General features: G+C 36.9%; 1 protein-coding gene across 4 annotated transcripts in view; it reads left to right on the forward strand.

The window, feature by feature from the left end:
• MAP3K20 (mitogen-activated protein kinase kinase kinase 20) overlaps positions 1-15,644 on the forward strand; it is a 163,779-nt gene that overhangs the window by 95,732 nt on the left and 52,403 nt on the right. For all 4 annotated transcript variants that reach the window (XM_019727455.2, XM_019727457.2, XM_019727456.2 and 1 more), the window contains exons 8-10: positions 2,364-2,450; positions 8,641-8,715; positions 13,597-13,703. In XM_019727455.2, coding sequence (XP_019583014.1) covers positions 2,364-2,450; positions 8,641-8,715; positions 13,597-13,703 — 269 coding nt within the window. The remainder of the gene's footprint in view (positions 1-2,363; positions 2,451-8,640; positions 8,716-13,596; positions 13,704-15,644) is intronic.

The raw sequence follows: 15,644 nt of genomic DNA on the forward strand, positions 1-15,644 counted from the left end.
TTTTGATACATTCCTGAACCTTGTGAATTAATAATAGGAAACCATGAGACGGGCTGATACTGGAATTAAACTAAAGACCTCATTTGGGCCTCAGAACCCAGCAGCTACTAGTGACGCCATCCGCGGCCGTTTTACATCCATCAAGTGGCTCCCTCGGCTGTAGTAGCTCTTTAGAGACACAGAGAGGGAGTAAAATGAAACTGTCTGACTTTTCCAGAGTTAGAACTCTTAGAGAAATATAACTAGGACCTTATTCGATTTTGGACATTTTCCAACTGAATATTTTGGAATAAAGAATGACATAAATCTTTCTCTGGTGTTATTCCCTGAGCTCTTGGTTTTGTATTTCACCTCACAAAAAATCCAGGGGTCAGTCTTAGTGTGTGGGCGTGCGCAATATATTGTGCCTGCGGCCAAACTCTGAAAGGAGGGGGTGCAAGGCTGCTCTTCCGACCGGCTAGGAGTCTGGTGCGTTTGATTTACGTGATGCTGATTTGCTATTCCCATTCTCCTTAGGTATGCCAAACCCATTAATTTACTTCTTCTTTATATCCCTTCCCCTCCCCAACCCCAACCAGGGGAGTGGTAATTGCAACAAATTGAGGGGCTTCATTTCCTGCTCAGCCTCTCCCTGCCGCCCTCCCCACTTTCCTGAGCAGGCCGTGTGTCAGGTGTGATTGCCTACCTGTTCTCATTCCTCCTTTACTCATGGTGTTCGCTAGAATCCTCCCCTTCTGGGATGCCCGGTACCTTTTCCTAATCACTTCTGTGACTCAAATAGAATTATTCAGTAGCTCTTGGAAAGTACCTTATATACTTGATTAAAAGCCCAAAGAGGCTTCAGTGGGTTTTTTTTCTCCCGCTTGAGCAGCATCTGCCAATTTCCATGATTTTCCTGCTAATTAACCAGAATTCACTGACCATGTTACGGCTCTAAAGAGACTGAGCACTGACCCAGGAAATAGTGGATAGAGAGTTACAGGTTATAGGATTTGCTTGAATAGAGTGTATGTCCTCAGTTGGCATTCTTATTTAGAAATCGTTTTTTGCTTTTAGAACAAGAGAACTCTAAATTAAAACTGCTGAATTCATTGCTTCGGCCATGGCTCCATACCTAAAATGTGGCTTGTCACATTCTCTCTTGTACTTCCAGCTTTTCCTTCTGTAGAGCTGCCTGGGGTTAAGAGCTTGACCTTCAGGGGGAGACAGCCAGCTCATATTCTAGCTCTGCCACTTGATAACTGAGTGCCCTTGTTTTCCTTAAGCCTTAGTTTCCTCATCAATAAAATAAGGATAATATCTACCCAGTGGGATTGATATTAACCATGATAACATATGCAAAGGCTTTAACAGAGTACCTGGAACATAACCAATAAATGATAGTGGTTGTTATGATTATTGATAAAATCATAATTGTTTTTGCATTTCACTAAGTATTGATAGACTCAAATTTAGATGCTTATTTGCATAAATAGAGAAAGTGAGTGTAAGAATCTCTGTTATTAAGTATTTAAAGAGAAACCAAAATCATTGGCTGTTTTCAGCCTTCCCAGAATCAGTTTACTTTCTTTGGATCCTCAGGTGCAGATTTATTAATCATACTGACCTCAAGGGTTGCAGAGAGATGAACTCATACATAAATTTCTCTCTCTCTCTCTCTCTCTCTCTCTCGTTCTTTCTCGTTTTCTGTCTTTCACACACACACACTCACACACACTCAGCCTTATATATGTACATAAAGTGCTTACTACATCTTAGAATCCAGTATAATAAATTATTTTGTATATAGGTGGATGAAAATTAATCCCTTAGACTGACTCATTTTGAGAGAGTTCTCTAAAACACAAAATCTAAATGTTATAATTTTGCAAGTACCTACCATATGGGGTAAGTGGTTTAGCCAGTGATTTAAATTTGGTGCTTAATTTTTTTTTTTATGATAAGACCATTATTAACCCTTTAAAAATATGGTTGAATTCCCTGTTATTATGAAGAAATTTTATCAGAGATAGAAGGTGGAAAGAGTTTTGACTAATAAAATATAAAATCTGACTTACGGGAATACGTGAGAATTCTAATAACTTACAAGATAAAGTTAAAATCACTTAAGCCCATTGGTTTCATAAAATTTTAAGTCTGGCTCTAGATGGTCTAATTTCTAAACCAGAATTTTTTACTTAAAAAAAAAGTATATGATATATGGAAGGAGTCCTATGCATGAATATATACGTTTTGCTTAAGTTTCTACAGATGGGGTTGGTTGTATCTGGTAATTGGCTACAGTTTAATGTTAGATAAAGTTTCAGTAATATGCCAAAAATATAAAGTACAAGAATAAAAATTCCATTTTCTTTTTGTTCCAGGTTCTCTGGGAGATGCTAACAAGGGAGGTCCCCTTTAAAGGTTTGGAAGGATTACAAGTAGCTTGGCTTGTAGTGGAAAAAAACGAGGTAAGACTACGATTCTCCATTCAGGTACATAGATCAGAAAACAGTATTGGGGTTTTGCAAAAGACTTTTTCATCTTCTTCAAATTGAAAGTAAGTTCACGCTTATGGAAAGATTAGCAGTAGGAGCTAACACAAAGGGTCAAAGTGATGTTATTCCTCATGAATGGACCCTTTACATCTAATTGTTGCAGCTTCACGTCGTGATGCTGTAGATCAAAAATTGTACAAGTACTGTACTAGTTTCTCAGTCTCAATTGTAAAACCTAGGGGTTTGTTCTTAGTGATGAAAGAAGCCATTGCGTCTAAGGTAGGGGAACAGTTTAACTCCATCTCCTGCGTTTAGGACATCTTTTTACTGGCCGGGAGTTGATATATCTGTAAGAGACCTTCAGCTACTTCAACTTACCTCTCCCAGCAGGAGTCACTATAGTACAAGAAACTGTCGCTTAGATGAGAATTTCAAAAATAAAAGAAGAAAAAATAGTTTCAAAAAAGGGAAAAATTACAGTTTTGCCACCTACGTTGAACACTACATTGAAGATGAGCTCCTCACTGGAATTGGCGAGGCAGTGGCATAACTGTTCGCTTCTTCATGCAGAGCCTTTCCATTTCAAAAGAACTTCAGTGGCGTAAACACCGTTTGTGCTGTGTCCCCAGCTTCGCTTTTCTTCTTCCCACAAATTGAGGCTTTCAGTTAGTTGGACCTATGAGCCTACATCAGAGAACATGGTACATTCATATCAAAGAGAGCAACTACATTTTGAAAGGTTTAAAATTGTGACTGAAACGCACAGTCATGGAAATTTTCAGCATAAGGATGAAGCATCCAATATCAAGGTATTATGAGAACTTAGATCATGTAATGGAAGCATGCAGTTGTCTTTGCAATGCAAAACAACTTTATTTCACAAAACTTCTTCATTTCCAAACCTTGTCTCTGCCCTCCACAAAGGGTAAGAGTGCAACCTGAGGATAAAATAATTTGCAAAAGGTGAATATAGAGAGAGAGTTATTTTTTAATGCTTTAAAAGAATTAGATTGATCTGCTCCCCATGTGAGTGCTGGAACAAACTAAATTTAAATCAAAAAGCTGCTATTGGCTAAGAAAAACCAAGTCTCCATATTTTAGATCACAGAATCCAGAATTACCTTATTAATTTGTCCTCCTGAGCCATTGAGAATGGATGAAATGTTCATGATAGCCAAACTTAAGAGGGGAGAGCTGCCAATTTATGAAAAATGAAAAGGAGTTATATTCAAGAATGTGTCTGCTCATTGTTTCACAGGAGCTGCTCTGTTTTAATTAAATGTGATAGTAATTCCTGGTGTATTATTAAATCAGACCTCACACACAGGATAACTGATGTTTTCCTGATATGAGAACCCACTTGTTTCTGTTCTGTTTGGGGGTTGTTGTTTTTCTTTTGCCAGTGAGATGATTAGATATTTGGTTCTGGGTTTATAAATAAGAGCGAACAAAATTATTGACCTTCTGTTGACTTTGGAGCAGAGCACTCTACATCATTTCAAAATAAACTAGAAGAAAGCTTTTTTTAAAGCTCACTGGACCCTTCAAATATGTATAAGAGAAAATAATTAATATTTTAAAATAATATTTCATCGAAAGGATGGCAAAATAAGTATGAACCTAAAGCCCTTTCAAAACATTGGCATATCCATCAATGAATTTTTAAGCTGAAGAAAAAAAGGAATTTAGAAGCTGCCTTTGGATAGTTGACTTGCGGGTTGGGAATCATCCATAACTAACCTTCAGAACCTCCTCAACAAGTACATGATCTCCCCCTTTCTCCCCAGGGGTCCCCTAAAGTAGAGTGCACTGTCTTATCCATGATGTCAGCTGATAACTGATGGAGACTACTCAAATACCTCCTTTACTGTATTTATTACATATAAGTTGAAAGAAACCCATATGGTGAAATAAGTTTTCTCAACTTCCTAATGAATTTAAGGAAAATTGGGGTTACAAGGATATTTATCTGTCTATTTTCATTCTGCACAATATTTATTTGTCAAAAATAGGGACATTAAGTTTATATGTAGTTTCCATTGTCGTCATTCAAGAAGGTGTCTTAGTTTCACCTCTTAAGTGGAGACACTTATTACAAGAAGAAATTCTGTTGACATAGCATTAAAATAATTCCCAAGGATTTATTTCATTTCATAATAAAATTGAGAATTTGAGTTAAATATAATTTACAAAATCACCTTAACTTTTAATTATTTTATTTATTTTTGCTTTGGAATACTTTGGGTTATTCAGTTGAAAAGAGAAAGCTGTATTTTTTTTTTTAAACAGGCCTCATTTAAACAAAAATCGATGTGTTTAAACTTTCAGGGAGACATTTCAAATGTGAATTAGTACCTATAGCCAAATATTAGGGTTACCTTTACTTTTTAGCATTTTATTCTGAAATAATTAAAAACTCACAAGTTGCAAAAATATTACAAAGAATTCTGTGTACCCTTCACTCACCTTCCCCTGCTAGTGACATATAGGTATATAACATCAAAATCTAGAAATTGGCATTGATACATTACTTAGTTTTAATTAAAACTTTTTTTCAATTACAGTAGACATTCAATGTTGTATTAGTTGCAGGGGTACAGCATAGTGGTTAGACATTTATTTAACTTGCGAAGTGATTTCTCCCCCCCCATAAGTCTAGTACCCACATGGCAACACACATAATTATTATAATATTATTGACTATATTCCCTATGCTGTACTGGTACATTACTCTTAACTAGAGTATGGACCTTATTCAGTTTCACTTTTAAGATTGATTTTTGCATCTATAGGAAGATCAATATATTCTAAAAATCGTATCTAAAGGTTTCTGCTTCTAAACCCTTAATAATGAAATAAGGTCTTGAAACAATAATTTTTCCTCATATTAAATCCTATTAAAACTAGGTAGATCCATAAAGCACCGTTAAACTTTACAAAGCAAGCAATGAACCCTTAGAGAAGGCATGGAATTTAGAGGTCGTTACTAATAAATTTTAAAAATATAACAGATACGTATATTTGCCTTTGTAATTGTCAGAAATCTCAGTTAGTGGTCATTCAGAATGTTCTGACAGCATAGTTTTTTGTTTTTTTGTTTTTTAAAAAGGGGAACAGGACTTTATTGAGGAACAGCGTGTACTTCCACGCCTTTTTTCCAAGTCAAGTTGCTGTCCTTTCAATCTTAGTTGTGAAGGGTGCCGTTCAGCTTCAAGTTGTTGTCCTTTCAGTCTTAGTTGTGGAGGGCGCAGCTCAGCTCCAGGTCCAGTTGCCACTGCTAGTTGCAGGGGGCACAGCCCACCATCCCTTACGGGAGTAGAACCGGCAACCTTGTGTTGAGAGGACGCGCTCCAACCAACTGAGCCATCCGGGAGCTCGGCAGCAGCTCAGCTCAAGGTGCCATGTTCAATGTTAGTTGCAGGGGGCGCTGCCCACCATCCCTTGCGGGACTCGAGGAATTGAACTGGCAACTTTGTGGTTGAGAGCCTGTGCTCCAACCAACTGAGCCATCCGGGAGGAATCTCAGCTTAAGGTGCCATGTTCAATCTTAGTTGCAGGGGGTGCTGCCCACCTCCCTTGCGGGACTCGAGGAGTTGAACCAACAACCTTGTGGTTGAGAGCCCAGTGGCCCATGTGGGAATCGAACCAGCAGCCTTTGGAGTTAGGAGCATGGAGCTCTAACCGCCTGAGCCACCAGGCCGGCCCTGGCAGCATAGTTTTTATGTTTATAAATACTTAGGTTCTTATGTAAAATATGTTTTGTTCTAAGTAGCAAACTATTGATTAACATAGAAATCCTCAAAAAACTTATTAATTCATTGTTTTTGACTGTACTTTAGAAAAAGATAATAAACTTGTCTTAAAAAATAATTTTTGCATCTTGCATAGAAAATGGTGCATAAAAGAATATGATCTTAAATGTCATGCCTAATTTTGTAGTTGGGAAATATTTTAATTTTAAATTTGAAACTGTTTTTATTTTTGAATATTTAAGTTTTAAGTAGTATTGCAAACCTGGTGCTAATATCTGATTATTTCAAAATGTTTTAATGCATTCAGAGTACCCACAGTTATCTAATCAGGACTTAAATATTTTGAATTTTATTTTAAAGTACTTTTTAATGTACCAAAATAATCCCTTACATAAAGTGTCTGAGTCTAGATTTAACTGATATTTGACCATGTCAGATAATTTAAAATACTTATATCTCCTTGTATATAATGTCATAGATCTGATATCTAAAAAGTTTGTCAGTGAGAAAAGATGATAGAAATGATGAACATCCATATCCATCCAGTTCACATTTTAGTTCTTGGAAAAAACACTGAGAATAAAATTGTGTAGAAAATGTCACCCTTTATGAAAAATTATTTTTCGTTACACATGGGGTACGTTCAGTTGCATAATTACAGTTACTGTCTGTTTTTATTAGTTGCCACTGCCAACCATCTTTTTTTTTTTTTTTTTAAATATCTGGTTTTCCTTTTGACCTTCATCGAAAGGTTTCCAGTTCACATTACAGTAAAATAATAATACAGTTTATTATTAAAACATCGTGCTCTATTTTACAAAATCACAAGGCTAGAAGTTAAAAAATGCTTAGCATAGCCTCTAACTTGGAGTGGGTTGTTTGGTTTTAATATTTTTTTTTTCACTTTGTTTTATTTTGATTTTAAGGTTATCTGTAATTCCAAATATAGATTGTTTTCTTGCCAACGCAACTATTTTTCTAGTTTTACACATAGCCTCTCCCAAGTCCAACTAAGTTCAGTTTTAAGTTTTTTATTTGCAAAACTTCTTTGGCAAACAATACTGCAGAATAAATCTCAGTACTTCGCACAGTAGTTCTCAGCTCCATCAGTAGTGCTCTTTCTATAACTGCTGTGTTAATGCCCCTTCTACTTGCCTGAAATGAAAGTCAGAGGTAATACAACCTACCTACATGTTATCTTTTATGTCAATATAATGTCCTAACTGTACTATAAAGAGGAAATTAACAAACTGTGGATTGCAATGTGGAGACGCTCAGGCACGAGCACAGTAGATAGAAGAGATCGTGAAGCAGGTTTTGATGCTTAAAGCTATGGAGAAATAGACTTCAGCAGCTGCAAATGCAGAGCAGAGTTGAGTTAGTGACTCCAGTACCATGAACAATGCTGACATTTTCCAAAAAATTTAGGTTAAGTTATGAATAATGCAAAAACCAGTCTGCCCTTCATTTATTGTATTTGGTAGTTGCATTCTTAGAAAGTTCAGTGCATTTAAAAACTGTTCAGAAAATACTTGCCATTTATTTGTAAGTGAGAGATTCTAGGCTCAGAAACTTGTCAGCATCACTGTGGACTTGTTTTACTTCTATGAATACACATGAGGCCTTGGAAGACTGATGGAATGCAAGTGTTCTTAACCATGTCGGACTTCACAGCATATTGAAGGATGGCATCCTTGACCTGCTCCACATGCAGCCCTCCCGTCTTTAAAACAAACAACAATGCCTCTGTAGATTTCTAAACAGCCTCAGAGCCACTACTCTAGAATGTTAGAGTAGGACTGACGTTCACCTCGTAATCTTTGTTGTAACAGGTCCTACAGTTTATGGGTTTGACCACACCTAAGCCACAATGAGTCATGCATTCAGAATGTCTTATTTAGCAATGGGAAAATGAGCACTTCTTCAGAATTATCTCTGTGACTGTCTATACTGAAAATGTTTTCAGAGTTGTGTATCTACTGCCAAAGCTGAACTGGCGGCGTCTGAGTTGTCCAGCCTGTTCGCATTACTTCATAGTTGCCTGTAAAGCAGTGATAGATTTGTGGTTTTAGATTTAGCGTTTACATTCCAACTTGCCCCCCTCCTACTGCCATTCCTTTTGGACTTTGATTCTGAACTTAAAGCATTTGTTGTGCGGAACCTGAGTCTCTAGCCACTGTGATTCCTCTGTAGAGGAAAAGTGTAAGTGTCTTTAGAGATTAGGTTATGAATCTAAACATAAATTCTCACCTGTCATCTATTAATCAAGGGAAGATGTAAATTTAATGTCTTGTTCATGCTCTTAAATTAACTCCTTTATTTCTCTTCAATTAGTATTTACTTTCCTCAATGAGTAAGTCCTTGTGTTTTATTGTCTTTTGTTTTGTTTTGTTTTTACTTTCTCTTTGTAGAGATTAACCATTCCAAGCAGTTGCCCTAGAAGTTTTGCTGAACTGTTACATCAGTGTTGGGAAGCTGATGCCAAGGTATGTGTGTGTGTGTACATACATATTTTGTTGTTGTTGTTGTTATTGTTGTTCAGAATTCTGAAATTTCCCTTGTTTGTTTGATTTGAGTTTTTAAAATGTGGTAATAAAATCCATTACACAGCAAAGCTAGACTTCAGTTTCTGTTCCCTGTATTCACTACTAAGGCTTTTTGTTGACATCTGCTTATCTTGATCCCTGGAAACTCGTTATTGGCTCTTTCTTACAGCACACAGGCATCCTTGACTCACTAAAGAGAAATTTGTTCCTTTCTTTTTAATCTTTAATAATAACTATTGCACCTTCGTGTTATAAAGGTGGCTAGCAAACAGTGCTCATTCTGTGTCAGGCACTGTTCCAAGTACTTTATGTATATTAACTCATTTATTCCTCTGTGAAATAGGTACTGTTGTTGTCTTCATTTTATAGATGAAGAATCAAGGCACACAGAAGTTAAGTAATAAGCTCAAGGCCACACAACTAGTAAGGGGTGGGGCTGGATGTGAACCCAGGCAGGCTGCCATGGGTCCCTGCTCTTCACCACTGCACTGTATTGCCTGCCTTTCTAACCAAAGACCAGGCAAGGTAGCACTGTCACAGAACCTTGATACGCATTTCCTGTCCAGTTGCAGGGATGTTTTTTAGGCTACCACAATAGAGTTGGAGAAATTCCAAAACTACACTTTCATGTGGTTATCACATTTGAGCATGAATGGCCCATTTCCTTTCCCTTCAAAGATGATTTTAAAAGACTATCACACACATACAGAAATATTTATAGATAAAATGGTAAGCTTATCTTGGATTTGCTTCAAAATGAAGTAAAGGGAAATGGATGGCAGTATAGATGAAATAAGATTTACCATCATAATTTTTGAAGCTGAGTAATAAGAAATGGAGGTTCATTATATTGTCCTTTCTACTGCTCTGTATGTTTGGAATTTTCCATAATAAAAAGTTAAGAAATTAAAAAAAAAAAAAGATTCTCACCGATTAAACATTACAATGAGAGAGAATTATACTGAAGAAAGGAACGAACATTTTATCATTCTCATTTGTCCAGTTTTTCACGGAAATAGATATATAACTGAACTTTTAAATAGAGATCTAAAAAGAAAGCTTTAAGCATGGAATTTCTTCCTTAAGCTAAACCCAAGTCCAGTCTGACCCTCAGGAGGAATGCGTGATGATGACATATACAGTGCTCTCCTACATGTTTCTCTAGGGGAATAACTCATACACAGTTGGTGAGTATGGGAACTGGGTTAGCACAGCGCAGACTTCCCAGTGAATCCTGTGTAGTTTCCCAGCACATTGCTCCACACCACGTGAGAACAGCCACACGTCAGGCACCAGGGGGCACGGAGCTGCAAGGCCCTCGCTACGTGCTCCTGTGGCTGGACTGGCCAGAGCTGGGTCTTGCAAGGGTTTCGGGCTGGTTCTCCATGGCCTGGAGCATTTTGCCTTTCCCCTCATAACCAGCAGCCTTAATCTTTGCTTTCACGCCTATTCATCAAACGACCTTCACTCTTTCTTAGAGTCCAGTATCAGTACGTTTTTATTAAAGAATTGGACGTATTTGTTTTAACTGTGTTCGTATTTTTATTTTGGAGAGCTGCTGTTTTTATTAGTATGCTATGAGACAGTTGCATAGGTTTTGAGTGGTCAGTCCTGCCTCTGTTTAGGCCCTGTCATTTCAGTGTGTGATTTTGCAGACTATGGGGATTTTTAAGCATTAAGAAAGATGCCTAGACTTTGTGACTCATCCAGTAGAAACTATAAATGGCTATTTGCAAGCTGCTCTAGAACACATATTTTATACTGTTAAAATGGCATCACCCTTTTCATATTTCTCTGCCAGTTAATTGTCCATTGTGGCACATACGGTAATTTTGTCAGTGTTTTCCTCTCTGACATTTAAATAGAAATTTCACCTGAAATTATTTGCATTGAATTAGATAAGTGCAGCTAGATCTCTATAATTGTAATTATATTTCAGTATGCAAAGCAGGTTTTGAATTTCTTAATCAGGAACTCTGTACCATATTAATTAAAATTCTAAGAATATACATTTAGGGTGCATTAATTAAATGATACTGTAAGCACCTCACACAGCACGGACGTTACGCCCAGTGTTGAAGCCGTGGAGTTGCCATGCCTTTAACATGTCATAAGCTGGCCCTTCTTTAGGACCATAGGAATCTCGGGTTCTAGCCATGTGAAGTATAAACGTTAGATTGATTTTTATTTCCTAAATTCATGACTTTTTATTCTGGTAAGGTTAATACGTGGCCACTGTATTGGATGCGGTTATACAGCCAGCAGCAGCCCACACCCCCAGTTCTCTCTTTGCTGACCCGCTCCAGACACCGCCCACATACCTTCATTCCCTGAGCATGTTCTCCCTTCTTTCCCTTTCTCCCCTGATTACTTCATCATCAAGCTTCCCTGGTTATTCTGTGGAATGCCAGGCCATCATTAGTATTCCTTTTCCTAAACCACAGTTTGGGCTAAGGCCTTACCTTGTACTGTTGGGGGGGGGGGGGTTTGTTGGTTTTTTTTTGTTATTGTTAAATATCTTTTCTTCCTAAATAGATTGCAGGCTAAGGGAATAGGGCTGGTTTTCTTAATATGTGCTTCCCTATAGCACCTTATATAAATTGAGTAAGTAGATGCCCAATTTGTGGTTGACTGAAGTAGCCAACCAAGACTTATTTCCTGAGAAGCACATTTTAGTTCTCTGGCTTAGAAGTTGGTGCCAGGCCTGTGCACATACATAGAGTAGTGGTTAATTTTTTTTTTTTTTTCAGTCCTTAGATGTATTAACACATAGATTAAACTATTCATCTTACCTATAAAAGTACATTCTTTTGCAATGAGGAGGGGGGAAATGTATACAAGAGAAAGTTGATATTAGGTAAATCTCAGGTCATTCCAATGGTTTACCCCAGGTGCTCAAACCATTTTATCAAAGAAAAGAAGGAAGTAAAGGGAGGTATTGGTTCAAGTTCTAAAGTGATATTTCTAATTAAGAAACAAAATGATAAAGTCCTGAGTTTGATAGGAAGTAATATCTTACTCTCAGGTGATAAAACATTTTGAAGGGTTTAAGTGCATGGTTCCTGGTTCTGTGACTTGCTTCCTGTGTGATACTAGCTGGGCATTTCATACTTTTCTGAGATTGATTCTCTTTATCTATAAAATGAAGATACAATTTAAGCAGTGCTATATGCAGATGTTCAATAAATGGTCCTAGTTGTGACTTTTAAGTAAACAAAGCCTACATACTACTTAAGAGGAGACTAAGTCCCTTCAGAGGAACTTACATAAGATCCTAGACCAAATGTTGTATTCTGTAAACAGAATACTCATAAAACGTTACCACAAAATTCTACATTGTTGCTTTTTAAATGATGGCTTTGATAATTTCCATCTGAGAGCATATTCTAATAGTAAAATTATGATTTTTCTAGGGATACTTGTCATCCAGTTACCAAAGAATTTTACATTATTTCAAGAATGATTAAATGTAGGGGAAAATATTATCCTTTAAGAATTCATTAGCTCTTCCTGCTGTTTTTTCATGCAAAATAAAAATTTGTATTTGTTATATAACTAATTCTTGTGCAAATAATTAAGGCGTTTTTTTTTTCCTTTTGCAACCTGACACATAGTGGGAGAAATTAAAGTGGAAACAAAGTCAAAAGAAGACAAACAGAATATTTTTCAAATTTCCTACTTAAAGCATTTTCCTTTTGGCTTATTAGAAGGTTTAACATATATCAATGACATTTTGCTACTTATACCCTCTTCATAAAAGCAAAAAATACACACAGGTACACACACACACACACTCTCTCTCTTAAAAGAATATAATAGTGGCAGAACTCAGAATAAATATCTCAGCTTTATATTCCTGAGAAATGGAAAAATTGCCTTTCTAAATGTAAGACATGCTCAAGTCCTGAGAGCAAGCCCCCTCAACATTGTTCCTTCTTGTTTTTGTGCTCCTAAATTAAAATGCATGTTTTAATTGCTGCAACTGTAATTTGTTCCGAAATGGTATAATTATGAGGCGTGATGAAGAGAGAATGTGCATCATCCTTTTATTATCTCTCTGCATTTTTGTTTTAACCTTTTGTCTCAACCTTGGCTTAGAACCTAAAGAGATATACTAGCATAGTGACTGCTAGCTAAAGAAATACACCTAGCCACTGCTTTTTCAATTTCTAGTAAATAGTACCTCTGTATTTCCCAGCACCAAAGCTAGATATAACGTGGAATAAACATTGAGTGTAACGAAGTTATGATGGCTTTAAAATTGGAGGATTTAAAAAAAAAAAAAATTGGAGGATTTTTCTGAGCAACTGGTTTAGGAAATTTTGTTAGTTCTAATAGATTGGTAAGTTGATTTTTGCCCAACATTTTACTGTAAAATTTTCAAACATATGGAAAAGCTCCGAGAATTATACAGTGAACACTAGTCTACCTATTGCCTAGACTCAACTTTTCCATGCTTCTTTATCACACAGATAGATTTTTTAAAAGACTTAAATGTCGCCTTTTAGGAGTGCTTAATCATACCCAAAAGAGAGAATTAGTACTTTCCTTACCTGGAGAAAAACTGTAATTACTCCAGCCTCAGGCCACAAGATAGAATAATGATATCTGAATCTGTTATTATGAATAATTGATCGAAAATAAGGAATATAGTTCCTTAAACCTGTCTAGTCTGATGGTTATAAAATAACTAAGTCAAGACATTACATCATATTTTATTTTGTTATGATAAATTGAGCTTATTACTACTAGTGGATTTTCACTTAAAGATACACTTTCTTAATTCCCAACAAGTGATTATTTATTTTTTTTCTTCTTCAGAAACGGCCATCTTTCAAGCAGATCATTGCAATTCTGGACTCCATGTCAAATGACACTAACCTTCCTGACCAGTGTAACTCATTCCTGCACAACAAGGCGGAGTGGAGGTAGGTAGGCCTGGTTCTGCAGTCATAGCCTCTGGCTGTAAAAGGACCATGTCTAGCTTCAGTGAAGAAGAGAACCAAAAAACTCAACCACAGTCTGATTTCTAAGTATAGCTTAGACATTCGGGCTTTTTCTTTTGTTTATTGTGTTAAAATTTTTGGAGATCTAATAAGCCCTCCATTTCACATGTAAGCAAAAGAGAGTGTTCCTCTTGTTGCCTTATCATATGTGTGAAGGTTGGAAAGAATATTGAAATCATATCTTCCGAGACAAAAGACAGTTACCAGACATTTCTCTGTATACACTCTGTTAGGCAGCTTTGGCCTCTGTTCAGTGAGAAATGAAAATACCCTTTGCCTGGAAATTTGCAGAGCACTACATCTGTTGATGGAGGAGGTAGGGAGACTATAAAAACACTTCTAAAAGGAAATTTTCGATGTTATAAATCCTGTTGAATTTTGTCAAGTGTAAAACAAATTTAGTAATGAGAAAATTGTATTGTGTGAGTGGAAGAAGTAAGCCTGGCATGAGCCATTTGAGCCAGGTCACATGATGCATGAATATAAATAGCCTGTTTGGGAGCTGACATTACTCCTCCCTGACTCAGCAGAGATTTAAGTAACTGTGGCATTGCTCCTGAGACCCAAGGCAGTAATGTGACACCTTACGCCACCTGCTGTTGCCAAATGAATACTGCATGTACTTTGCAAACGATGCAGTTGTTTGCTCCTGTTATTAGACATGTCTTTGGGCCTTCTGTTTAGTTGGTGTTTTCCAATAACCTTATTTATTTTTATTCTTTTGAAATCTCTATCAAAGGCCAGTGAGTTAGGTGAATTTTTATTTATGGTGCAAAAGTAAAACTGTCTGTTCTAGTCTAGATATGAGGGACTTTGTTCTGGGCTGAACTGACAAAATAAAACGTGTAAGGAAGATTTATTTCCTACAGTAAGAGTTCAGTGCAAATCTAATCAGATCTCGCCTTTTATACGGATCTAGAGTTCCCATTACTCAAGTACAGAGGCCAAAATTCTGAACAGGATTCGTGAGACCCGCTGTGCTCTGGCCCCAGCAGCCTCATCTTAAGAGCGTCATTCTGGCCTCTAGTTCTGGCTTTGAGTCCCTCCACAGATATGCGTCTACCTCATTTAGAGTTCTTGCAAAATGTAGTTTCTGCTGTTTGAAACTCTTCCCTGTTGAAAACACCACCCCTGATGCCCACACCTAACTTGGCTCCTGTTCATTATTCCAAGAGCAGCTGAAATAACATGTCTTCCAGAAGTGTTTCCTGGCTCCTGACTAGATGAGATTCCCTCCACTTCATGTGCTCCTAGAGCACCTCCTTCATAGCCCATTACTGCTACTGAAATTACTAAGTAATTCTGCAGTTTGTTTAACGTGTGTCTCACTGGCTAAAAGGGAAGAGAGTCAGGTAGTCTCTTCCGTTCATCACTGGACCTACAACTTCTAGAACATGCCTTGAACATAGCAGAACATACTTTGCTCAATAAATATTTGAGGAAGGGAATACCATGGTCACAATTATATAAAAAGACAGTATGGTGTTACACAAGAGAATATAAATATGTAAGTGAATTTATTTGCCAGCCAATGTGTTTTTACATTTGTTCATTCAAATATTCATTGAACGTCTGCTGGGACAAGGTGCCCTTCTAAGTGTTGGGGGTTTGGTGATGAGCAGAACAGCCCCAGTGCACATGGAAAGTCCAGTATTAAACTACTAAATATAAATATACAAAGAATTATTTCATTACTATTTTGAGAAGTATTATGTCAGTGAAGTACTGGATATCTGAGAGTGTTTAACCATGAAATTTAATCTAGTCTGAGAATATAATTAAACCATTCCTTGAGGAAATGCTGCTTGATCTGTTAGCCACAGGATTTGTATGATTTTAATACTATTAATACCCTTGAGATAG

The sequence above is a fragment of the Rhinolophus sinicus genome, linkage group LG01, assembly GCF_036562045.2.
Source record: "Rhinolophus sinicus isolate RSC01 linkage group LG01, ASM3656204v1, whole genome shotgun sequence".
Classification (NCBI taxonomy): Eukaryota; Metazoa; Chordata; class Mammalia; order Chiroptera; family Rhinolophidae; genus Rhinolophus; species Rhinolophus sinicus.